Source organism: Dipodomys merriami, unplaced genomic scaffold, assembly GCF_024711535.1.
Source record: "Dipodomys merriami isolate MVZ:Mamm:240054 unplaced genomic scaffold, mDipMer1.0.p SCAF_51, whole genome shotgun sequence".
Classification (NCBI taxonomy): Eukaryota; Metazoa; Chordata; class Mammalia; order Rodentia; family Heteromyidae; genus Dipodomys; species Dipodomys merriami.
The window spans coordinates 5,866,734-5,894,277 of NW_027206080.1; the positions used below are offsets into that span (position 1 = coordinate 5,866,734).

The window sequence follows — 27,544 nt, forward strand, 5'->3', positions numbered from 1 at the left end:
GTGATACTGTTTGGGTAGGCATTATACTACCTACATCATATCCCAGCTCTTTTGGTTTGTACTTACTACACCTAGAAGTCTTCAAATCATTCTTCTGAACCTTCCTCTACCTCTCCAAGTCTGCATAGTGACTGATAGTTTTATAAGTGATCTCAACACATTATGCTGATTGCCTATCCACTCACCTGTTTCTAAACTTTAAGCTTCCTGAAAGTAAGCAGAAATTGGAAAGCATGGTTTTGTGAAAATCTAGCACAATCCCAGGAACAGAAGATATGGCTCTACATGGGCTCCTTCAGATGAAGACCTCCAAGAGGACCCAAACAAATATTTGTAACAGTCCAAGAATATGCCCTAGCCACTAAATATTCAGTCTCTACACATTGGAAAAATTAAATCAGCCATAAAGCAAATAATATCCAAAACAACCCAACAGACGACTTGGCCAAGATCTGCACAGACTTCAGGAAATCAGTGCTCCACTTGATTGGCTGATGTCCAAGGCTGGTCCTAACTCAGTTCTGTTCCCATACCTGAGCAGGAGGGAGATCAGAGTCCTAGGAATATTGGAGTAGACACTTGGGAATCCTGGTACGACACCCCCCGCCCCACCCCCGCCCCCCATCTCATTAGGAGGCGACAGTTGGGACATAATTGGCAGAGCAAGGACTGGCCAAACCAGCACTTGAATGCCTCTCCACCATCAGACTTGCTGGATTCCTGGCTTCTTCATATAGTGACTGTAGGATCTTGAGCTCAGATTCACATCTATGAAAGACAGATATTTTGTGAATTTTAAATGAAGAGACACACGAAGTCCTAGAGCTATGTCTGGCACCCTGGTGCTCCTGGTGTTCCCTTACAGTGAAGGATCTCATTACCCACCTGCTTATTCAGGGCCCTTGCTAAAATGAATTAATGGCATTCATGAATGGCACCTATGATCCTTCCTTCCTTCTTTCCTTCCTTCCTTCTTTCCTTCCCTTCCGTTTGTCCATCCTTTCTTTCCTTCCTTCTTTCACTCCCTCGTTGTTTCCTCTCATCTTTCTTCCTACCTTTCTCCGTTATTTCTCTACTCTTTGTATCCTCCCTCCCATTTCTTTCTTTTGCAGTTCTTATCTCTTTCTTTCTGGGGTGGGGGACAGGGTTTCCCTACGTAGTTCTGGCTGGCTTCCAACTAAACACTCCTACCTCAACCTCCAAATGTACCACCAAGCCAAAGCAATGTATTTCAGATACAGGCCTCCCAGTTGGCAGTCTGTCCGGTTCCTGGTCATCCTATTATTTGTACATTTCCATTTTGTCTCCTAAGCTTCAACATAAAGCGACAGTAATTTCTTCATCTTTCAAGGATGAGACTTTCAGTGAAAATCTAACTTACAATAATTTTAGAAAAAAACAAAACAAAACAAAACATAAACATAAAACATTCTCCTTCTGCCCCCTTCAGGTAATGGTGACATTTAACCATCATCGAAAAACATCTGCCTTCTGGTAGATTGCGAATGGTTTTAATCACTGCACAGATTTTGTTTCTGAAAATAAGTTAGACCACCTACTGAAACTGTTCTAATTCTTTGATCTACTTGAAACATCTCTCCAAGTGTTTCAGTGAAGTATTAAAAATCTTAAAAAATAAAAATACAGGGTCTGGGAAGGTGGCTCAGTGGTAGAGCGCTTGCCTTCCGTGCATGAAGCCCTGGGTTTGATTCCTCAGCACCACATAAGCAGAAAAAGTTGGAAGTGGCACTGTGGCTCAAGCGGTAGAGCACTAGCCTTGAACTGAAGAGCTGAAGGACAGTGCCCAGGCCCAGAGTTCAGGCCCCAGAACTGACCTAAATAAATAATAAACTTAAAAAAAATAAAATACAAGCCAGGTGCCATGGCTCATACCCATAATCCTAGCTACTTAGAAGGCTGAGATCTGAGGATTGTGGTTCAAAACCAGCTCAGACAGGGAAGTTCATAAGAATCTTACCTCCAGTTAATCACCAAAAAGCTGTAATTGAGGCTTTGGCTCAAGTGGTAGAGTACCAACTTTGAGTAAAACTGCAGGGACAGTGCTCAGGCCCTGAGTTCAAGTCCAACTACCTCACCCAAACAAATCAAAACAAAAGAACCCAACCTTTGCTCACTAGTTTACAAGAAAAATGAATTGATGATTTAAAAAAAAAAAGACTTGAAAACAAAATTTCAATGAAACCCTTTGCACCATTTGTGGTAGGCGCTGAACACTGTAAACTGTTAGAATAAAGTCAGGAATAAAGTCAGAAACCCCTTTCTGTGTAAATCTGAGTCTTGCCCTACCAACTCGTTTAGAGATGACAGCACTATAGAAGAAAAGTAGGCTAATTAGTGACATGAAGACATACAGACAAGTGCACAAAGCTGGAGGTGAGCTGTGGTTTAAGTGATAGAGTGCTAGAGCTTTGAAAAAAATGCTCAGGAACAGTGCCCACAGGATCAGCACCAAAAAACAAAACAAAACAAAAAGACTGTCAACAAACCAAGAAGCCATTGCTTGGATCTGGTTCTTTAAAGAACCAGAAGACGCACGTGCACACACATACACATACAGACAGAGCATTACAGAACACACAGGTGCCTTTGTTGTTTGGGATTGAGTGACCCAGCAGAACTCTGTACAACTTACAACCCAAACGTCTGCTCCTGTGACTAACACCATTCAAGCTTCATAGAAATGCTTCTATAGCTCATTGGTCTTCTGTGCCCAGAATCCAAGGTGATCATTTTTAAATGCAATGCTGTGTTTGCACCACGAAGAACTCTGGAGTGAACACTATTTCTGAGAGTAGAGAAGCACTCAAATCCATCAACCTGCTTCTCACAGAGAGCATGAACAATGTAGCACAACTCTGCAACTCCTGCAGCCTGGACACTTTGTAGTCCCTGGTATCGTTTTTTTCTGCTTTTTGGTACCTGCATCAAGAGGCATGTAACAAATCTTTGCAGTACTTGCAACAGTCCATCAAAGCACATTTTGTAATATTGCACCACATCACCCTTAAATCAATATGTGCATAAATCCAGACAAATTCACTCATGAAATCATGACAGATTCATGAAAATCTAGAGAGAGTATAATAGAGGAGGTGCATTTGATAAAAATGTGTTATTGTATTAATGAAGCTATAACACTGAATTCCTTTTGTTCAATTTACATATGCCAAATAAAAACAAAAACCAAAAAGAGACGGTGAAAAGAAATATGATAGTAATACCAATATATGACAATGTAAATCTGATACTTTGAAGGCAATTGTACATTGACTGCTAACATTTGAAAAACAAATCTTTAATAGACAAAATACATAATAAATTATAATTCACATCCCCTTAATTTTATTACTGATCTACACATCCTATCGCAAGATAACAAGACATTTGTGATAATAATTGAACTTATTTTTTTCTTTTTTTGTTGTTGTTGTTTGCCAGTTGTGGGGGCTGAACTCTGGGCCTGGGCGTTGTCCTTCAGCTCTTCAGCTCAAGGCTAGTGCTCTACCACTTGACCCACAGCACTACTTCTGGCTTTTTTCTTGAACTCAGGGCCTCATGCATGCAAGGCAAGCACTCTACCACTGAGCCAACTTCCCAGCCCCTTTTTTCTTTGATATTATGCCAAAAAAAATCCTAACTTTACAGTCTCTGATTTTTAGCACAATGGCTTATTTGTTAAGGTAGGACAATGGGATCTCGTGGATGTTGTGGCAGTTTAGCATGCTCACTATTTAGACCTATGGTATGGGAACATTCATTTCTTCTCTTGCTGAGGACACCATAACTGTTAGTAAAAGGCCCGACAATTCTAATGAATAAAGGCAAGACAAAATAAAAGACAAAACAACCCAAGAGAGACCCGGAGGCTGTGGGAGAAACTACTATCTCCTTAGGTTTCTCCACCAACGCTACTGGTTTGCACTCCTCTTCAGATAATAGTCACAATCATATTGTGTGTTCACCAGGAGACACCATTTTGGGATTGCTGGGTCTCTTCCAAAATAAGGATTATTTTATATTGCAAAATATGCTCTCCGGATGGAGAGAACCCTGACCATCTTCAGCAACTATATTGGCCTGTGTGTGAGTTCACACAAGAAATTAACATGGCAGATGCGCAGCCTTGGAGCCACCTCAGGGAAGCTGCATAAACCTATCCTATTCCACGTGATTCTACCTGATTCTATCTGATTCCCTCCTAGGGACGAGGCCACCTGCAGCGTAAAGAAGAAAACATTGAACTTCCTGCTGTTAAACACAAAGTTCAAAGGCACTCAACTGTGTATTTAGTTCACCTGTGCCTAGAGTAGTCGAAGTTTAAACTTCTCTATCTCTGTCCTTTCTGTGTATATTTGTTCACAGAATTGCATAGTTCGATGACTCAGCCCACAAGCTCTGGAGCCTGCCTGATTTGGATCAATGCTCAGCCCTACTGAAACTCATTTTGGGGACAATTCTATACCTAGGTGTTCTTTTCCCCCCAAAAATTAGGTACTAAGCATTTCTTACCTGAAAAGGTGGCTGTGATAATTTCATAAGTCGTGTGTACATCCAATAGTAGATGAACATATAATAAAAACTTCATGCAAAAACATACCTTTAAAAGCATCTTTAATTGTCTCCTTTTATAAGAATCTACAACAGTATCAAGGTATAGATTTCAAGTGACATTTCTACAAGTTCAAGAAGAAGTCATGCCATTTGGATATTGAAAGTCTATAGAGTCTAGACTTTATGACCTTTCAAGTACGCGATTAGTTGGTATACCACCTTTTCCTTTTTGGTTTTTGTTTGTTTATTGTGCTGGTACTAAGGCTTGAGCTCAGGGCCTGGGTGCTGATCCAGTCAAGGCTGATGCTCTACTACTTGAGCCACACCTCCACTTCCAGCTTTCTGCTTGTTAATTGGAGAGAGTTTCACAGACTTTTCTGTCCATGATGACGTCAAATTTTGAACCTTGGATCTCAGCATCCTGAAGAGTTAAAATTACAGGTGTGAGTCGCCAGTACTCAGCTCACTTTATCCCCTTCGTAAAGTAGCTAAACTAGCTTCCAAATCCTCTTTGTGGTAGACTCTGACACCATAGCACATTCAATGGAGGTCAGTTGATCACTTAGGATCACTTGATGAGTCCTTCCATCTCTGCTACTTGCTCTTCAGGTCTATGCCACAAATACTGGGATGAATGGAAATGAGTCTTTGTAAGCCTTCTGAGTCATATCACTGCTATATGCAACAAGTCTCCCTTCTACACTTCTCCAGCAGAGAAGTAGCAAAAGGAAGCAGGGTAGAATGAGGCAGGGACTAGAGAAGGAGGGAAAAAAAAAGTTCAGGCACTCACTTCAGTGCATTTACTGTTACCCTATTTTCCCCCCAACGGAAGCCCTAAAAAAACCTCTCTTAAAATTCAGAGTTTTTTGGCTCTGAACTTGAAAAAAGCCTGATGTAATAGGTGAAAATACTTTTTTTCAATCAGGCTCAGGTTTCTGAAATAATGCTCTCTCTTTGCATGTTTTCAGGAAGGATGCTGGTAATATGGTCGCAAAACCTTTAGCAGACACATAAAATGGTCGTTCTGTTGTCTTTGAGCTCCCTTGTGCATTTCCACAGATGATTTATAGATTTACTGGCTTTAAGCAATCTTTATGTCAGATACCCCGAGACATTTTAGATGAGGTATATTTGTTTTCCTGTGTTGGCTTAACAGGGTTGTAAGCCAGGCAAGGATCATGACTTTCACATCAAATCTGATCCAGTTCTTGGCACAATAATTTGTATGCAGGTGTCTTATAAATATTTATTGTTTATTGCTAAAAGAGAAAACAATAAAATAATAATTTAACTTTTGTGGGTGTCTTTTTGGGAGGAAGGGCAAAGTACTATGATTAGCCAAAAAAATAATTCTTGAAAATGAATCACCATTATCCATGATTACTAAAAGTATAAACATCAATAGTCAAATATAACATCAATATTGTGCTAGAAGGTATATTGCTAACAAGGAAAATAAGAGGAAGAGAGTGAAGGAAGAAGGAAAGGAGAAAAAGAGGGAAGGTAGTTAAGAATTAAAAGAATAAGGGCTGCGAAGTTGGCTCAGTGGTAGAGCACTTGCCTTGCATGCCTGAGACCCTGGGTTCGATTCCTCAGCACCACATAAGCAAAAAGAAAAAAGCCAGAAGTGGTGCTGTGGCTCAAGTGGTAGAGCGCTAGCCTTGAGCTGAAGAGCTCAGGGACAGTGCCCAGACCCAGAGTTCAGGCCCCATGACCAGACCCCCCCCTCAAAAAAAAGAATTAAAAGAACATAAACTATAACAATGTAAAAATACTTAGTCTGAGTCTCTAAACACATGCAACACAGTCTGAGAAGTAGAGAGAAGAAAGCACTTTTCCTTCTCTTTCTTTTTCACTTCCCTTAAGTCATGTAAAAAGCATTTTTCTCTCAAATTGTTGTGACAGTTGGTACTGGGCTTGAACTCAGGGCCTGTGCTCTCACTTGACCTTTCCACTCAAAGATTGGAGCTTTACCATGAGTGTCACAGCTCCACACTTTTGGCTTTCTTGCAGGTTAATTAGAGATAAGAGTCTTGTGGGCTGCTTTTCTTCCCTCTGGGTCTGCCTTTGACTTCAGACTCCTGAATAGCTAAGATTACAGGCATGTGCCACCAGTGCCCAGCTAAATAGCATTTTTCTGAAGTATATCTGTGGCCACCAAGATCATTTTGGTACAAGTGTGTACTATTTAAGTTGCAGGCTAAATTCCTTAATCGAGGAAGCCCTCAAAACCAGTGATTAATGGGCTGCTCATTTTTAGTCACCAATACCATCTTTCCTTGGGCAAAAGCCACCCCACTCCACTGCTTGTTTCTGTTCTTGAGATGATGATAGTTTTTTTTTTTTAACATTGTTAAACAGTTGCAAAAAGTCAAAGGAAGAATAACATGTTGTGGCAAGGGAAGAAAACATTGAATCCTTGGTGTCTGTTTAAATAAAGTTTTATTGGAATGCATCAACATTGATCCATGCACTAATAGGGGCAATGGCTGCTTTTGTTTACAGAGGCACAGTTAAATTAGTTTCTGTAGAGATTGTATAGCCTCCCACTATAGAGTAACTATATATATAGTACATAGTATGTACTATATATATACTATTTATATATAGTATATATATAGTGTGTATATATGGTAACTATATATATAGTATATATACTATAGCACTATAGTAACTATATATAGTATATATAGTAACTACATATATAGTTACTATATATATAGTATATGTGTGTATGTATATATACACTGTGTAGTATATATAGTTACTATATATAGTATGTATATACTATATATATAGTATATATAGTGTATGTGTGTGTGTGTGTATATATATATATATATATATATATATATATATATATATATATATATATACTGTGCAGTATATATAGTTACTATATAGCCCATTTACACAGCTGGTTTCTGAACCTAGTTCTATGACAGCCCTTAGCAGTATGATTCCTTCCTTGCTTTTTTTTATTGTAAAGATACTGTACAGAGGGGTTACAGTTATAAGACTAAGGCAATGAGTACATTTCCTCATGAGCATTGTTACCCCTCCTTTGTTTTTCCCCACCATCCCTTCCCTCCCCACCTCCCCAAATCCTTCTATCTGTTGTTTTTTATTGATGCATTTTGTTCTCTCAAAAGTTCTCCGTTGAAGCTCTTAACCCTTAATGCAATTGAACTTGAGAACAATTTTTAATAAGATAATTACGTTAAATGAAGTCTTAGGGTGGGACTCTAATCTGGTAGCCCCCTCCTTTATTTCTCTCTTGACATTAGCAGGAAGGAGAGGCCATGAGAAGGGAAAGCAGCCAGGTGGAAGAGAACTCTTTAGAAATCACCAACATGTTGCATATGTACATTGAGTTCTCTGATGAGCTTACTCAGATATTCTACACAGAGACAATGATAAAATTACAAAATTAAAGCAGGAAACATGCATTTGGTTAATTGAGAGCTTCACACCACTTGAAATATTGATGGAAATTAAACTTTAAAAATCTGATTACAGGGGCTGGGAAGGTGGTTCAGTAGTGGAGTGCTTGCCTTGCATGCATGAGGCCCTGGGTTCAATTCCTCAGCAGCACATAAGCAGAAAAAGCTCAAAGTGGTACTGTGGCTCAAGTGGTAGAGCTCTAGCCTTGAGCTGAAGAGCTGAGGGACAGCGCCCAGGCCCAGAGTTCAGGCTCCATGGCCGACAATAAACAAACAAACAAACAAATAAAAATCAGATTATAGCCAGTGGCTCATGAATGCAATCCCGATACTCAGGAGGCTGAGGTGTCAGGATCACCACTGGAAGCCAGCTCACAGGAGAATCTGTGAAACTCTTATCCCAATTAAACAACACAAAGCTAGAAATAGAACTATGGTTGAAGTGGTAGACATCGGCCTTGAGTGAAAAAACCAAGGGATAGTGCTCAGGCCCTGAGTTCAATCCCTAGTACTGGCACACACACACACACACACACACACACACACACACACACACACACAATCTGAAGTCCATAGAGTCCCATTAGCCTATGATGAGAAACTTTTACTATCATTATTAAAGTAGCCACTTCATAATTTTATTAGAGCCAGAATCTTACTATGGTACCCAGGCTGGTCTTGAGGAACTTCAGAATTTCAAGTGATCATCCTACCTTAGCCTCAGAAGGAGTAGGACTACAGACTCAAGCCACTGTGCCCAGTGAAGTGACTACATTTTGACATAAAGGTAATTTGTTCTTTCCAGCTATAGACTACCGTTCCAGAAATAACTCTAATTTTGTTTTGTGTTTCGTTTTGTTTGTTGGTCAGTCTTGGGGCTTGAAGTTAGGACCTGGGTGCTGTCCTTGAGCTGCTTCTGGATTTCTGATGGAGATAAGAATTTCATACTTTCCTGCCTGGGCTGGCTTTGAAAGGGGATCCTTAGATCCCAGCCTCTTGAGTAGCTAAGATTACAAGTGTAAGCCCCAGCACCCAGCAACTCTGGTATTTAAATGCACATTTGACGTTCAAATGCTCTCTAGATTCCCCTGAGAATCCCAAGAGAGAGTATTTTCATGCACCTAGTCTACTAGACTCAGCAATTGGTGCTTACTAAAGACATTTTGGTATCAAGGAAAAGTGATTATTTCAGGTCCTCTTTTAATTCCTATGAAGTAGAACAAAACAACCCGTGTGGAGCTCAGCTCTATTGCATGTGTTTTCTGCACATGTGCACGCACACACACACATTTTAAATCACAGTAAGAATATATTTGCATTTTCTTCAGGTCGAGGGTGAATTTGATGCATGCATGATCATTGCCAAAGGTTCCTGTTTTCCCTGGCTGTTTTGTAAAATCATAGTTCAGATTCCGTAGAGAATGAAGCAAGGGAAAAAATGACACTTTTACACATGTCTTGTGCTGCTATGGCAGGTTATAACTTCTTTGTTATGTGATGTGTCTAAAAATACTATGTGTAGCTTATACCCATGGTTCTAGCTACTTGGGAGGTAAGGAATGGGAGGATGGTAGTTCAAGGCTAGCCTAGGCAAAGAGTTATAGAGATTTCATCTTAATCATTAAGCTTGTGTGGCTAGTGCCTGTAATTCCAGTTATGCAGAAACGGAAACTCTACCTGAAAAATAACGCAAAAGAAAGGAAGAGTTGTAAGTATAGCTCAACTGGTAGAGCACCTGTCTGATGAGCACAAGTCCCTGAGTTCAAACCCCAATATTATGCCCTCCTCTAATTAAAAAAGAAAGAAAGAAAGGAAGGAAAGCTACATGTGGATGTATGGTATTCTGAAGAGCCTGGCTGCCCAGAAACTGCTTTCCTTCTTGAGCTGACGAAGGGTAAGTTTATTCTAGAACATTATTGAATCTGCCATTTTCTTAAGCCATTCCTAGACAAAACATTCTTATATCAATATGGACAAGTTCTGATACCAGAAACAATATAATGCTGGAAATCCTATAATATAAAATGGTGTTTTTAACAATTAAAGATTAAACTAATTAGAGTAGGTGGGTATTCTGCAATCTCACAGTCTTTCTTGACCAATCTACATATGAAGAGGAATTCATGTATAGGAGAATAATTACTTCAAGTTATGGGGAGAAAATTCTTTAATACATTCCATATGAATAAATTACTTGTCAATTGGTAAATCTTAAAGTTCAAGATAGATTTTTGTTTTACTTTACAACCTATAAGAATGAAAAAAAAAAAGAATGAGTTTCAGAAGGACTGAAGAACCACGTGAAAACAAAAACTTTAAAGTATTTAATAGAAGAAAATATAGAAAAAAGGTTTCATCTTCATAAGCAAGACAGGAAACCAAGAATCCAAAAAAGATTTTTAAAAAACTAGCATCTCAATCTATGTTTATGTTTAAACCTCCTAGAAGACAAAAAAAAAAATAGAACAGGTAAAAGGCAAGACACAGAAAAGACAAAAGATTTGCAGTATGTAAAGCACATGTGTCATATATAAGTATTCTAGATCAATAGAACATCTAATAAAGACATAAGCAACAATTCACTCAAGAAATACAAGTGGGGCTGGGAAGGTGGCTCAGTGGTAGAGCGCTTGCCTTGCATATGTGAGGCCCTGGGATTGATTCCTCGCACCACATAAGCAAAAAGAAAAAAGCTGGAAGTGGCGCTGTGGCTCAAGCAGTAGAGCACTAGCCTTGAGCTGAAGAGCTGAGGGACAGTTCCCAGGCCCAGAGTTCAGGCCCCATGACCGGACCCCCCCCCCAAAAAAAGAAATACAAGTGCCTCATAAAGGAATATGTTCTCCATGAGGCATTATTCTACTCACCCATCTGGACAAACACAAATACTGAACACGTGCAATGGGTGTGAGGAAATGCATCTATCAATGGGGGTGAAGGCTGAATGGAAGTTTGGAAGTATCTTAAAAAATTTAAATACCAAGTTTTATTCAACTCGGCAATTCTATGTAACTGTCCTTAGATAAATACTGTCCTTAGAAAAAATCCTATACAAGGAGGTTTAATAAGTTCATATTAATAAGCCAGGCACTGATGTCTCATGACTGTCATCCTAGCTACTCAGGAGGCTGAGATCTAAGGATCATGGTATAAAACTACCCTGGGCAGAAAAGTCTGTATGATGCTTATCTCCAATCAACTATCAGAAAAAAAGCCAGAAGTGAAGCTATGACTGAAGTGGTAGAGCATTAACCTTGAATCAAAAGCCCAAGGACAACACCTGAGCTCTGAGTTCAAGCCCCAGGATGGACAGAGGAAAAAAAAGTCTAAATGAGTAAGAATTGAAAAGGGAAGTATTGATGGAGAAATGATTAAACCGATGGGAGAACATTATACAATCAAAAAGAACAATCAAAAGCAGAGTTACCGTTTTTCACGGGATGAGAAAGCTTAGTTTAATACTGTGTGTGTACAGTTATATACAGTATGACCATATTTACTTAAACTCAGAAAGCAAAACTACAATTTGTTGTTTATAGTCATGTATGTGAGTGCATGGAAAACAGTCACAAGGATTTATATCCCATGGAGGGGGGGTGTATCTTGGTGGCTTTCTCTGCAAAACATGACTGAGTAGAGGTGGCCTGGATGGACTTCCATCTGTACTGTGTTTTTTTAGTTAATCTATGGAAAACATGCACTCTTATAGAAGGCCCTACTTGTGCAACTACATTAAGTTATAAGCAAAGCCTAGTGAGATAATTTTGGGTCACCCGTCCTACTAGCTTGCTTACTATGTTTCTGTGCCTTTCACTATACTCACTTTGTTGGACTTACACATTCCAGTACATATGACACTAAAAGTTAAACTGGCTAAGTGAGAAGTGATCCTGTTAATTGTCCATGAATTTATCATTGTATAACCTTTGAGCAAAAACTCACATAGTATAGCATTTTGACAGTACCTGTATATAAGCAATTACTGGGAAAGGATGTTGAAAATCACTCATTATTTTCAAACATTCTGGGACTAATATTTACTCTGAACTGTCAGGATACCTTGGTTAAAAAAATCAATATGCTAAAACTGAAACTTTGTTTTTCTTTATACTATAAAGTAAAAATAGCATGTATGCTATGCTCTAAATCAAGACAATAGATTACAATTTCTGCCAAGTGTTTTTTAACATCTTTCAAAAAACAAAAAATTACCACAATAATAACGTAAGGCAAGTTCATGGAAAACTTATTGTCTTCATTTTACACTTTAGCAAATTCAGGCTAAACCAACAGAAAGCTTACCAGAATTAGGGATCAGGTTTTTCCAACTTCATACAATATAGTATTTCATAGACTGAGACTGAAATACAGCATATGAAGTTGAGAAAAATTCAATTTAGAACAAAGGTAAATTTCGGAATAATAACAAATGTATTTGAACTGTGGGTAAAAAAGAAACTTCCCTCTTGCATTGAGGATGAAACTGGGAAAAATAAAATTTAGATCTGTCACATAATAAATGCCCATTTGGATATTAGAAGAGGATTCCTCATGCCGTGTCATTTATAAAATGGATTCTCCACTGCTTTCATTTTAAAATGCATTCTAATTATTCAACTATATATATTAGTTATCTTTTTAATATATATTAGTTATCTTTTTAATGGCTGCACATGAAAACACACTCAAGTATGCAATATTCTGACAGCAGAATATTGCAGGATTCTTTTTGCAGATTTTTTGCTTTATGTTTTATTTCAGGCTGTATGAAAATCAGCTTACATTTCAAGATATCTCCAACGTCTGAGTACATTAAAATTACTTTCAGTACTGTGAATTACTAACACAATTTATTTGTACTAGAATAATGTTTAACATAAATAGAATATTATGAAACCGCACGCATCTACATACATAGTTTGTTGTATACTACCTGGGTCATTTTATCAAAATCTGTCAGGCATGTGTGAGACAGCTGATTTCACTATGAAGTCTGGTGATGTCGTTCATAAGGGCTACAAGAGTATGGGACTCTTTCCTGCTAGGAATTGTCAGACCTGCTTCTGTTTTGAAACTCACTTAACTGAAAATCAGTGGCTAAAACTGTATGACGTGATCCTGTCTTTACAGCGAAGTCTGAAGCTTGCCCTGAACTCATCCACACTTGCAGCTCTAGACAGGAAACACAAGCGAGTTCTGCAAAGGAGAATGTGGTCACAGGATAGTCCGTGTCTGTGCGCAAAAGTGTAAAACGTGCTCTCCTTCTGTGCCCCTGCTTGGTTTGCGATCAAACAATTTGGGGAAAATAGTAGATTTAGAAATTGGAGAATATGACTAGTCCTGGAATTAACAGCGTTGAGTACATATTTTAAATCACGTCCAGATTACATATAAATAAAGTTGATTTTTTTTAAGGTGGGTCATTACTCCCAGTGCTGATCAGTCATCTTTAGAGGAGAAAAAGAACCAATGATGCTATGCGTTCAGGTTTGAGAAAATCTACTTTCGCTCTTAAAACACACACACACACACACACACAGAGAGAGAGAGAGAGAGAGAGAGAGAGAGAGAGAGAGAGAGAGAGAGAGAGAGAGAGAGAGAGAGAGAGAGAGAGAGAGAGAGAGAGAGAGAGAGAGATGAAAGGTGACAGGCAGGGCCTCAGGGCCCAGAGCAAGAGCGCTGGCGGCTTGGTGGTAGGCGCCTTGGGGATCTTCTCAATCGCCAGAAATTCTCCAGTTAACACCTAAGCCGCGCATATTTGGTGGGTAGCAAGGTATCACCCGTAAAAGACTGGGATAGAGCCTTCTCTTCTTTGGGCCCTAGATTCCCAACTCCAGATTCTCCCAAGTTCCTTCCGCTTCGGTGCATGCAGATCGCCGACCCCCCGAAGTTCCAAGGCTTCTACACGTGGATCCCCGCAGCTTTGGGAGCTTGAGGCTCGCTTGGTCCCCCATCTTTGCCTCCCCGCATCTCCATGCTGTGGAGCGAATGCAATCTCTTCTGCACTAGTGCCAATAGGTGCGTGTATGCGTGGCATTGACCGAGACCGGACCACCGAAACCCAGTGACACCCTGAAAAGAGGCTTCGGGGGATGCAAGCATCTCTAGTCCTAAGGCTCGGCCGTGGTAGTACTCTAACGCCACTCCAGCTAACCGGGAGGAAAATCTAGGGCGCGGCCCAGTGGCCTCTCCCGCCTAGCCACGCGTGGTGAGATTTCCGGCGCTCTGTTCAGCTAAGACACCGGATTTGCACGGCAGCCTCTCGGCTCCCGGAGTCGGAGCCCAGAGCTCCCGGCGGCCGTCTCCAATTTCGCCGCTAAGTGCGAAGGAAATAGCCCCGTTTGCGGGGCTAGGGTGAGGCCAAAGGATCTGGGAGCTGCGCCCGGCCGGGGAGGACTCGGCGGGGCCGGGGAGCTCTCCAGCGAGTCCCCGGCGGCGACTGCTCTGCGAGGGGGTTAACGGCAGCTCCCGGAGCCGACGGGCGCGGGCGCTTCCTCTCCTCCCGCCCGGGAACATGGATACGGCGCCGGCAGGATGTTCGCCGGCTGGGCTGGGCAGCCAGGAAACATGAGAAGGCCTGGCTATCCCTGTTCCCGGGCCCCGCACGCCCGTCTGGGTAAATAAAGCCGAGCCGCCGGCGGTGGCGACGGGGAGCGCGCAGGAGCCCGCGCGGAGAACATGCGGCGGGGATGGGAGTGCGCCTAGCCTCGGGGCGGGACAGCCAGCCGCCCAGCCGCCCGCCGCGGGCCCCGCCGCCACAGGTACGGCCCCCGCGTCGCCGCGGCCTCGGGGAGGGGTCCGCGAGACTCGCTCTGGCTTTCTGAGCGGCTTGCTTCCTCTGCCCAGTAGAGGCTTGCTTCCTCTGCTCCCCCTGGCTCTTCCTTCCCGACCCCCACCTTTTCCCGAGGTCCAGTAGGGAGACGATCGATTATTTGGCGTCCAAGGCTGGCCCGGGGCGGAGGAAAGGGGGGAGTCTACGAAGAGGCTAGGGCCGGTCCTTTGCTTTACAATTACTCATAGGCGTTGGGCGGGACGCGGAGTAGGCTCCTTGGCGCAGTTTGGAGTGAATCGGGGTAAGTCAGGGCGCACTAAAGTGAGAATAGACGCACTGGGGACCCCTCGAGGGAGTCCAGACTGGACGAAGGAACCGCGGATGACAGGGTCCCCAGCGTGCTGCAACGATCCCAAACTCTTGGACCCTTGCCACCTCCGGTCCCCGCGCTGGCCATCCCGGGAGTGTCCCCCGCCATCCGTGTAGGAGAGATCCGAGATGGCAAACCTCGCGTGACCGCGCTAGGAAAAGGATCCTAGGTCACGCAGCAGGTCGGGGCTGGGACCAGGAGAAGGAGGTCTTGTACAAGTAGAGCAAGCGCGAATGCAAATCACCGAGCGCTCTGATTTCAAAAGAAAACAAGACTATTCCACTGGGGAAGCAGGCACGGACATTTGCTTTGACACTTATCCACGTGGCTGTGGGCACACTCCGGGCACCTACCTGTCTCTGCGCGGGAGCATTCGGTCCTAGGCAGAGGTCTGAGTTTTACCATCCATTCGACTTGGAACGTCGTTTAGTCGCTGTGGCCACGACCCTAAAGGTCGCGCGTGGTCCCCGCTGCGGTGGCCGGAGGGCGTGGCCGGGGGCGTTGGCATTCGGCGGGGTGTGTGTGTGTGTGTGTGTGTGTGTGTGTGTGTGTGTGTGTGTGTGTAAGGAGGCGGTAGCCACCTGGCAAGACTGGGAGAGGAAAAACGAGCTGCCGGGTGTTTAGTAGGGAGATGGGGAGGGCCACCAGGCAGGTGCTCCACGGCCGCGCTGGGGCAGGTTCCTGACGTCCGCACGTGGCGCACGGAGGACCGCGTTTGTCGCCACTCTGGGGAAAACTGCAGGCGTTTCCAACCTGAGCAGCCGCAGTCTGCAGAGTGTGGACAGCACTGCCTCCTGCCTTAGACTTCCCATACCTTTATAAACCCTGAAATGGGACTTGAGATCGGGGCTTGCACCCGCACTGCAGAAGAGCACAACACTGCTGACACTAATCCCTGGGAACCTGGGGGGGAGGGGCGGGGAAGACCCCTTTGGACCTGCCAGGACTCTGAGAGCTCGGAAGGGGGCTGGAAGTAGATAGGATGATTGGAACAGGAATGAAGTGCATTGTACCTGTCGGCCAGTTAACTCCAGTCACCTAGTCCATTCCTAATTTTTCTTGCCGTTGCCCTAACCCGGACGCATTTAGCCCCGAAAGACTCGGGAGGTCTCAGGCAAATCATCCAGGTCTGGAAAGAAGAAGAAGAAGAAGAAGAAGAAGAAGAAGAAGAAGAAGAAGAAGAAGAAGAAGAAGAAGAAGAAGAAGAAGAAGAAGAAGAAGAAGAGGAGGAGGAGGAGGAGGAGGAGGAGGAGGAGGAGGAGGAGGAGGAGGAGGAGGAGGAGGAGGAGGAGGAGGAGGAGGAGGAGGAGAAGGAGGAGGAGGAGGAGGAGGAGGAGGAGGAGGAGGAGGAGGAGGAGGAGGGGGGGGGGGAGGAGGGGGAGGAGGGGGAGGAGGAGGAGGAAGGAAGAAGAAAAAGATCATCTCTGGAACCCCAGGACTGGGAGTCATTAATTGGGGGCTGTGGATACTCTTGTCCCTATTACCCCCAAATCTGCCCTTCCCTCCAATCGTTCCTGACGGCCCAAAGCCTTATGTTTTAATTGAAGAGCGCACGCCGGTTATTGCCTCTCGGGCTAGGCGATCTCAAGCATGCTTCTCCCGGAGACCGGGAGCTTTGTTTGGTGTTTCCCTTTGCTTCTGTGCGTAATTATTCCTGGTTGAAGTTCCAGGAGGTAGGGGGTGGGAGTTTGATCGCCTGGGCAACAAAAAGGGCAGCGATCCACCTGGGCTCTTTAGTGTGTGGATGGTGGTGTCGGTAGTGGATGGTGGTGTCGGTGGTGGATGCGGTCGACCAGGTGGGGACTAGTCGGGCGTTCCCTGGTTCGGAAGCCACGGTTCTGCTCCGCCCCTCGGCTCTGCAGCCCCGCGTCCCTGCCAAGTCCAGGGCGCGGGGGACCTGCAGGAACCTGAGCCGTGTCAGCGAGTAACGTGATGCACCTTCATCTCCTAGAACCCGAGCCCTGCCACGGAGCTCCCGGCGGCCCGGCCCCGAGGCGCTGCGGCCGCGCGGCGCATCCCCGTCAGCCCGCACCATGAACACCATCGTCTTCAACAAGCTCAGCGGCGCGGTGCTGTTTGAAGATCGGAGCGCTCAGGAGCGGGAGCGGGGCGGCCGGGCCTTTGGCGGTGTCTTAGACAGCCCCCATACCCGCCCCGAGGTGGGTATTCCCGACGGCCGGCCCCTGAAGGACAACCTGGGCCTGAGACACCGGAGGACCGGGTGAGCGCACTCTCCTGGGAGCCCTGCCCGCCTGCAGCCGATGGGTGGAGGGCGCGGGGAGCCCATGGGCACGGGGACCTGAAGGTTGGGGGTCCAGAGTGCCCGTAAAAGGTCAGATCCCCACCTCCAGGCTCACGCGTCCTCGCTTTAAGGATCTGGCTTTCTAAAACACGGGATTGGTCTCAAAGAGGCTTGTTGGGAACCGAGGGAGTTGAAACTGCCGCTAGGTGCTCCGCTACCTGAATCTTAGGTAGTTTCTTGTCCGTCCGAGCGGGATGCGTTGGAACCGGGCAGAGCGCCCTACTTGGAGATGCCCAGCTCAGGCCTCGGGAGGCGGGGAGTGGGGGCGCGGCTTCTTCTTTCTCATCAGAGACGAGACCCTGGCCGTGGCCTCACGGATCTATCTATCGGTCTGGGACTAGGGTGTTTGGAAAGGTCGGATCCCGCTCCGTGTCTGTCCTGGGCGCGCGCGCAGTTCGGCGAGGCCCGCGGCGAGCCCGGAGGGGTAGGCCGCGGACCCGCCGGCTCGGCATTCGGCTTAATAGGGTTGGGGGAGCTGGCTGAGGGGCAGGAGATCGCCAGTGGCCATCTGCCCGGGCTCCGGGAGGTAAAGGGCAGTCGGTGACCCGGTCGGTTCTGATGTGTCCTTGGGGGGAGGGGAGGGGAGGGACGGCCGTCCTGGCCGCTTCCACCTGAAAGATTGCATCAGCTGCTTGTTCTGCGGAGTAGCTGGTTTGTAAAATAGAGATTGGGTTTCGTTAAAATGCTACTGCCACTTGGTTCGGCTGGAATTGCATTTCAAAGGGTTTAAAGACACAGAAGTCCCGCAGGCAGCGGCGCAGGCGCGCCAGCTTCGGGATGCACAGGGGAGCCCGGGCGGCAGCGGGCGACACCTCCCGGAGCCTCGCGGGAGCGCAGCACCCGAGGCTTGGGCTCCAGGCTTAGGGATGCTTCAGCCACCTTCAAGTTTCCTGGATCTTTTAACTTTACCCGATGAGACAGAACTTTCATCACTTTAACTCTCGCTTCGTAGGGAAAAGGCTCCTAGTGTTTTTTTAAAGGCCTGTGCTCTGCCACAAACCTTTCCTTTGGAAAATATCCTCGTTGTCCAGAAGATGGAAGGATTAAGGCGGGGAGGGGGCAGCTGGGGTGGCTGTCATCTCTTGCTTTATTCCTGTCGTTGAGCGGGTGACCTTTCCCTGTGCACCCACAGGGTGCTACATTGGAATTCCCTGAAAGCACGTTGGAGAGGCGGCCAACCCAACCCCGCTCTGCAGACGGTGGTTGCGCGGGCTGTCAGCTGGCGCTGAAAGGCTTATAATTAACCTCGCTATCCACACCTGCAGCTTGATGAATCATTTCTTTCAAACCATTGAACTTCCCTCTCCTACAAGTTTTCAGTGACCGAGTTCATGGTATAAACCTAGCATCCTGCAGTGACTGACGACACGCAATTTCAGAGACACTTAGAAAATGATGTCCTCCCCCCCCCCCACACACACACCCAGAAACTCCGTCCTCACTGTGGTTTGTCCCAACCTCTGGCTGGTTGGGGATGGGGCGCCCTGCGGAGCTAGAAGCCCCTGGGCGGGGGGCGGCGGGGGGAAGGATGCAAGAGGGACTTGGTGATCAATCCCTCCCTTGCTCTAGATTGCAACCCCAGAAATGTGCCCTGGCGCGGAGGGTCCCGACCTTCACCCTCTAGACCATCTCTCACCCTGGCCTCCTCTTCTCCCCGTGTCCCAGGGCCCGGCAGAATGGCGGAAAGGTGAGGCACAAGAGACAGGCACTGCAAGACATGGCGCGGCCCCTCAAGCAGTGGCTTTATAAGCACCGTGACAACCCGTACCCCACCAAGACCGAGAAGATCCTCTTGGCCCTCGGCTCGCAGATGACGCTAGTGCAGGTAATCAGGAGGCCCCGCGGGCTCCCAGGCGCACTTCGTGGGGGGTGTGGTCGAACAGGTGACCCCCTCCCCCAGTCCCTGGACTGAGAGGCGAGGCCAGGAGGCTCTGGCTCGGGATGCTGGCAAGGCGCAGGTGCACAATTCTGCCCAGGGTGGGAAAAAAGTGTCCGAATTTCCTCTCATCCCTATCTGTCATTTCAATGCAGATGATCCCGCCAGGAGGAATTGCAAGTTGTGTCTTTAGGGGTGGAATGTGAAGAAGGCAGATTGTAGCTGGGGATGGGGATTCAGGAACGAGGCAGGATGGACACAGATGATAAGTCCCCGCATGGATTTCAAACTTCGGGCTACACCAGAATCGCCTGCAGAGCTTGTGAAAACACAAATAGTTCATCCCACCCCCAGAAGTCTTGATTCAGTAAATATGAAATAGGGTCAATCATGTGCATTTAACAAGTATAACAAGCTCTCAGGTAATGCTAAAGCTGCTGGCCCTGGACCTCCCTTTCAAAAAGTTAGAGAAAACTATTCCACCATAAGCCTACATTAAAGCTCAAGTACAGAATAACATTCAAAGTTACCATCATTGATAAATGGGAAGATGGAAAGGTAGGAAGGGTGTGTGTGTGTGTGTGTGTGTGTGTGTGTGTGTGTGTAGGTGTGTTCACTCACGTGTGTGCACGCGTGTTCTCACTAATTCTGGGGCTTGAACTCAAGACCTGAGTGTGGTCTAGCTTTTTTGCTCAAGGTTGGCACTCTGCCACTTGAGCCATAGGTCCACTTCTGGCTTTTTGGAGAGAAGAGAATTATAGACTTTCCTGCTCTGGCTGTCTGTTATGATCCTCTGATCTCAGCCTCATGAGTAGCTAGGGTTGTAGACATGAGCCATGGTGCACAGTAGAAGTGTTTTTTTTTTAATGCAGAAAGAACAGAAAAGGAAAGGAAAATTTAAAAAATACTATTAGCTGTAAGTAACCACAGCTCCTGTTGTGGTATTGGGCAGGAGACAGGAATCAGATCTCAAATGGTTGGGTCACATTGTCTAGTGTAGAATGATGGCACAATCTTGCTTCTTCCCTAATGAACACATACTGTATTTAACGTTTTCATGTGTGCCCATCTTGGGGTTTTAACTCAAGGTCTGGACAATGTCCCTAAGCTTTTTTGTTCAAGAATAGTGATCTATCACTTGAGCCACAGTTCCACTTATGGCTTTTTTGGTACTTAATTGGGGATAAAAGTCTCAGGACTTCTCTGCTTAGTCTTGCTCTGAATCATGATCCTTAGATCTCAGCTTCCTTGGTACCTAGAATCACAAGCTCTAACTTCTTTGATCATGATTTTATTTGATATTTTCCAATCTTGGTGATGTATATCAGTTATTATTGGCACTTTACTGATGATATAACGAAGGTAAATGGAAAGGGGAGAGGTAGGCCTGGAAATAAAAACAAATAATAATTATTATTATAATGTAATTCCCAACCTAGTGCTTTCTCCATTATACCACAGGTTCATTAATAAGTCTGGTGATATGAACTTTTATACATGTGGCAGAAGAGATAGATTTAAAAAAGAGAAGGAGCAGGGTGGGCTGGATATTTTATATATTGCAGTAGAAATTTCAGAAATATACATTACAGTTAATTGCACAAATTATTGCATTACTTATAGTAAGGAGCTTGGTTTTATATCTGCTTAACATAAAGCTATGAGTTTTGCAATGATATACCTATGTTGTTGCTAAATAAATTACTACAATTAGGAAAATTTGACATGAAAATAAATGCATAACCCTCAATTTCAGTTAAAACAGGCATGCTATTTATTTTTAACACATACTAATTTACAGGGTTATTTGAATATTTAACAATGATGTCACCAACAAAACATTACATTATTTTGGTTGATTATATGGTTTTATATTTAATGCTTGACATGTTTATACATAAAGCAAAAATTGGCATATTTTAGAACACTTAAAAATTATGGAAAGTAGCACTTCTTATGAGGAGAGACATAAATTGTGTTTTTCTTTTGGGTGGTATTGGAGTTTGAATTCAAAGCCTGGAGCTTGCTTGGCTGGCACTCTACCACCAACCTGAAATATTTAAATTTTCATGCAGTAGTTTTATTGAGCTACAAATATAAGTAGCTAACATTTCAATACAGAATTAACTTTGAGGGGCTGGGAAGGTGGCTTAGTGGTAGAGTGCTTGCCTTGCATGCATGAGGCCCTGGGTTCGATTCCTCAGCACCACATAAGCAAAAAGAATAAAATCCAGAAGTGACGCTGTGGCTCAAGTGGTAGAGTGCTAGCCTTGAGCTGAAGAGCTGAGGGACAGTGCCCAGGCCCAGAGTTCAGGCCTCATGACTGGACCCCCCCCAAAAAACCCAAACAAACAAACAAAAAAGAATTAACTTTGAATGCAAATAAGATGCTTTTGCATTTATGGCTTATTAAAGTTATTTCATTTTTCTAATTTATGTGACTTTTATTCAAACTTATTTTCTTCCTGTGACATTAGTTCTCAGAAGATAAAAACACATAAGATACCTAATTTTTAATGAGATGAAGATTATTATACTACTAATATAAAATATAATATAAATTTTACTGTAAATGAAGTTGATTTCGTAAACTTTAACATGATAAATGGAAAAAGATTTGGAATTCATATAGGATATCTAAGGCAATTACATCTAATCCAGTTATTTTCAACTAACTATGCACAATGGTATGTCTATGTAAAAAATATACATATGTTATATGTACCTATATGCACACATTTTGAAATATAGAAGTTTGTAAAAGTCAAACATAAATTAGACATCTAAAGCAAATTCTAGCTGTATGGAACATTGCATAAATTATGGAAATATTTTTTACTTCTGGGGAAAATATATAAAGCTGTGATCTAAGTAAAGCTTTTGATCCCTGGAAATTAATGAGTCAGATTCTCCCTGTGAATCAGCTTCTCCTATGGAGTCAGACTTCTAGAGCAAGCAATCGTGTGTGATGCACGGGATTTAACCCATGGCCTGGTGCTTTCCATATGGTGAACTACCCATATATATTTGTTGAGACAGTAGCTTTGTTTTGTATAATAGCAGGAAAATCACCACATAAGTTCCAGGATGCCTATCAACTGAAGAATGCTTGCACCCTGAAGTGTTCTAGTTTGAAAACCCATTATATTGTAAGGAATAGGCAGAAAATAGTTTATGTTTCATGCTGGCTGATAGTTCCATAAAACCAGACACAAGTATAGCTCATTTTAGTTTCAAAAGGTCTGAATGTATGTCATAGATCGATGTCTGTAGATAAGTAAGGATTCCTTCATTTATTTCTGTCCAGGCATTTCTTGTTGACTGCAGTATTCCTAGCTCCTATTCTTCATGGTTTAGATGAACAAGTTGTCAGTGCAACTGTTTTATTTCTCAACTGCAGTACGAAAATACTTTATATTTGGGGAATTTCTTTTACACTTAACATTTTCCTTGTGGTTATGTCTCAGATTTTGCATACAAGGTAATTTGACCTTCCTTTGCTAGAAATGGGAAGGATGGAAGCCTAGAAACAAAAAGATGGGGATTTTTTTTTATAACTTTGAAAGCTATTTTTTTCTGACAAATACAAACTCTATGGACATTAACCAACACCTTCTTTTTGTCTCCCTGGAAAATGAAACCAAGGGAAATGTTATACAGCTTTTACTTATTTCTGTTATTTGACTTGGGAGTATGTCCTAATTTATTAGAAGTATGTGTAACTCTCGTATGTATTACCAATCTGACGTTTTCTTAAAGAAATAATGAGTATTTTTAATCAAATTAACAGGGAGTTGGTTCGTGTATGTGCATACTTTGACTAATTGTGTGTACGTGCATTCATGTGTGTGTGTGTGTGTGTGTGTGTGTGCATGTGCCTGTATGTGCACACGTGTGCAGGCCCTGGGGCTTGAACTCAGGGCATGAGCACTATCCCTGAGCTTTCTTTACTCAAGACTAGTGTTCTATCACTTGAATCACAGATTTATTTCTGGCATTTTGGGTGGTTAATTGGAGAAAAAAGTCTCATGGACTTTGCTGCTCAGGCTGGCTTCAAATTGCCATTCTAAGATCTCAGCCTCCTGAGTAGCTAGGATTACAGGCATAAGCCACCAGATCCGCCTCTGCTTTGATTTTTAACTGACCAACCAACATATTCTGTTGTGCTTGATTTCTATTGACCACTGTTCAAACATTACAAACGTCAAACAAATAGAAATGACTTTGCTGTGCAATAACACACTACAGTATAAGATTGGAGCTTTGTGTTACTGCAAGATATGCAGCTTACCAAAAATTAATGACTGGAGTTAGTATTTCCTCTTCCTGTAAAAGAAACTCTAAACTACTGTGCCTTGTGCTGCTGGCCTTGTAGCTTTTGGCCAAAATGAAAGTGTTACAAGATTGCTACCCCTATGTACAGATAGCTTTGTTACATCTGAGCATTAAGTACTCCTGCTGAATAAGTACATCTTTAACAATAGCAAGGCTTCATTCATACATCTGTTAAATGTTCAACAGAGTCTCAGATGGGCTTTTAGACATTAATCCGAGTGTTATTATACTTAGTATAGAAATGAAGTAGTCAATATTTCAGCTGAATAATCCAGAATACATTTGTTAATTCTGTATATTGGAACGATGTTGGCTTATTATTTTGGATTCATTGGAAAGATGTTGGCTTATTATTTTGGATTCATTATAAATTTAACGATTGTTCTCTCAATATGATGAATGTACACACTTAGGTTTAAGTTGTATGAAAATTATCTAGTATTTCTTCCAACTTCTAGATATTTAGTAATTTAAATAGCCACCATAAAATGTACAGTTTTCAAAGCATTTAACTTGCCATTAACGTGGGGTTCTGTCTTTTGGTAAGAAGGCCTTTTTTGTACAAAATACAATTTGAAGAGAAGATGAAGGATACCTTGAAGGAATCTATAGTAGATAAAAGGGAAAACTTGAACTGGTATTTTTACCATCAGTGTGATATGGAGTTTGCATTAATCAATCAGAAAACTATGCAAAAATAAGTTATGCAAATTAATTAACCAGCGATTTGTTTGCTGCTGCTTGCTGGGTGATGTGCAAGTAGATATTAAAAGCCTCAGACTGAGGCGGAGATCTGAGGTTGCAGTTCAAAGCTAGCCTAAGCAGGAAAGTCTTGTGAGATGCTTATCTATTGTTAACCATTAAAAAGTTGGAAGTATAGCTGTGGGTAGATCACCAACCACCCATAAGCAAAAAAGCTCAGGGACAGTATTTAGATGCTGAGTTCAAGCCCCAGTACCAGCACACCAAAATTAAAATAAAAAAGCAATCAATTAATAAGTGCCTCAGACTGTATCCAGGTGTTGGGTTATACGGTACACTTTTGGCAATACAATACTGGCAATGTAGATATATTAGCAGAGTGGGTGTCAGTCTAATTTATGAAATTAGTTTAAAAATAGGCTGTGGTAGATATCAACAAACCTCTCTTGGAAAATCTCCTCATAGGTTTCTATTTTAATATGCTAAGAACTCTGAGTATATAAAACATTGAAAAGGATATGACCCCTGTTTATGAAAGGTTAATTAATCCCCTATGACATTTAAAGGTCTCCCATTTTTGTACATCACGACTGTAGTAGTCTCATGCTTTCTAGGTTAGAAGACAATTCTGTTTTCATTACATAAACATTGTTAGGCAACTTAGGTTTTACACTGTATTATTATGTGGGTACAGTGTAAGCTAGGTACACTTAAGATTAGTTAAGATTTAGCTAATTCCATCTGAATTATATGCTATTTACTCAAGGAAGCAAGAAAAAAAGACTGGGATAATATTCAATGTACATATGTGAAAATGGAGCTAAGTAATTTGAGGGGTCAAATGGGGGTTAGGAGAGATGGAGAAATGATGAAAAGGGGTGACATTGATCAAGACGCGTTGTACTCATAAACTGGCATGCTGAATTGAAACCCCTCTATACAATTACTTAGGGATAATAAAAAAAAGTGTCTTGCAGATGGGTTTCTATGAAATATGAGTAATACTGACATAGGGGAAATTGCAGCTGTCCAAGATGTGAAAGGAACAAAGACAGCATACCGCAATCTGACTGCTAGAGCAAGCAATGGCAAGAACAGAGTACCAGCCTAAGGGACTTAACACTGAGACGTGACAGCTTGAGCTGTGTTCCCAGGTTTTAGTTCTTACAGGTGGCAACAATATCAGAAACTAGTCTTGAGAATCAAAATAACCTTGCACATGCCATGCAACCTTGCTTTGTCATTGAGCTACACCTCCAGCTATTGGTTGAAAGATCTGAAGTTCAGAAACGTTAAATGACAATTATAGGTCCTGAGCGAGAATCTGAAAAAGCTCAATAATTAGTGATGAGTGCAATGGTTCACACCTGTAATCCCAACTGCTCAGAAGCAGAGGGTGGGAGGATTTCTGTTCAAGACCTACCTGGGCAAAAAAAGTTAGTGAGATCCCATCTCAATAAAAAAGCTGGTATGTTTGTAACCCCAAAGACCTGTGAAGTGCAGGAAAAAGGATCACAGTCTGAGGCTAGTTGGGGGAGCAGGTGAGGGTGGGGAGGAGAAGAAATTCAAGAATCTATTTGAAAAACAACTAAAGCAAAAAAATCTATAGCTCAAACAGTAGAGGACTTGGCCAGCAGGCCTCAGGTTCAATATCTAGTACTGAAAAGTAAGTAAATAAGTAAAATATATAAATGAATTAAAAAATCGTGTAGGCTTGTAATCCTAGCTACTCAGCAGCCTGAGATCTGGGGATTATGGTTTGAAGCCAACCTGAGTAGACAAATCTAAGAGATTTTGATCTTCAGTTAACCAGCCAAAAGCTGAAAGTGGAGGTGTGGTTTAAGTAGTAGAGCATCAAACAAGAGCATGAAGCCCTGAGTTCAAGTCCCCATTTCTGCACACACACACACACACACACACACACACACACACACAAAAGAAAAGAAAAGAAATCAAGTGATTTAATTAAAAATGATACACGCAGACTTGAATTTGATGCTTTTGGGGGGGGGTGGTCCAGTTGTGGGGCCTAAACTCTGGGCCTGGGCACTGTCCCTCAGCTCTTCAGCTCAAGGCTAGCGCTCTACCACTTGAACCACAGCGCCACTTCCAGCTTTTTGCTTATGTGGTGCTGAGGAATCAAACCCAGGGCCTCAGGCATGCAAGGCAAGCGCTCTACCACTGAGCCACCTTCCCAGCCCCTTAAGGCTGTTTTTTAAGATCCATTTAAGAGGCACAGAATGGAGGTAGAGAAGTTTAAGAGGAAAGAATAGTAAGGGGAAAACAGGAGGAAGCAACAATGCTGGATAGGAAATGTATTCATTATCTTGCTCATGTAACTGTAACCCCTCTGTACAGTATTTTCACAGTAAAAAAACTTAATTAAAAAATAAAAAGAAGAGTGGTATGAAGTTCTTGGTTAGCAATTATGTGGATTGAATGAAAGTTTTGGCCATGAATTAGAGAAATGTACTTAGGGAAGACGGGGTGCTTTGTGCCTCCATATTTAACGACTCTGTATGTATTGCAGTTATTCATAGCTGCTTGTTTACGGTGATTGTTTATGGTAGTCTTTCTAGGGGTGCAGAGGACAAAGCCACCAATACAGCAGTTACATAATAAATTATCTGTTGCATGAGTAGTCCTGTCTGCCTGTGGAGGGTGGAAAGACAGACAGAAGTCCCCCTGATCCATAGGAAGACATGCTCAGCTTGACTGGCAGAGAATCTCAGGAAGAATAAGGTTTAGGGTGGGGGAGGGGTCTGGTGAGATAGGACGGCATCACGCTCAAATGTCAACAGGACAGTTCCTATTGCTTAGGATGAATATTGATTATGTATGGGAAAACTACCATGCATTAGCCATGGGGACAAGGAAAAAGAAAATGTACTTTTGCTTTTTAAAAAAATATATAATTCACTACAATTTCATCCACTAGTTATGACTTGAATAGTGTGCATAACCCTAAAAAAGATAGAAAAAATGAAACTTCTAGTGAAAACATTGATACACAAACTAGTATAGTAATCTGAAGGGAGGGGGTAGCTTATTCTTTTCCTATGGATCCTCTGTGTGTGTGTGTGTGTGTGTGAGTGTGTGTGTGTGTGTGTGTGTGTGTGTGTGTGTGTGTGTGTGTGAGTGTGTGTGTGTGTGTGCCAGTACTGGGGCTTGAATT

General features: G+C 43.1%; 1 protein-coding gene across 3 annotated transcripts in view; it reads left to right on the forward strand.

Annotated features, from left to right (window-relative positions):
• Positions 1-14,692: 14,692 nt before the first annotated feature.
• Mkx (mohawk homeobox) overlaps positions 14,693-27,544 on the forward strand; it is a 69,849-nt gene continuing 56,997 nt past the window's right edge. For 2 of the 3 annotated variants that reach the window (XM_069998207.1, XM_069998209.1), the window contains exons 1-2: positions 16,981-17,375; positions 19,122-19,281. In XM_069998207.1, coding sequence (XP_069854308.1) covers positions 17,188-17,375; positions 19,122-19,281 — 348 coding nt within the window. In that variant the 5' untranslated portion in view covers positions 16,981-17,187. Of the gene's footprint in view, positions 14,774-16,980; positions 17,376-19,121; positions 19,282-27,544 lie in introns of those variants that run through there. The other variant, XM_069998208.1, reaches the window with a different exon arrangement.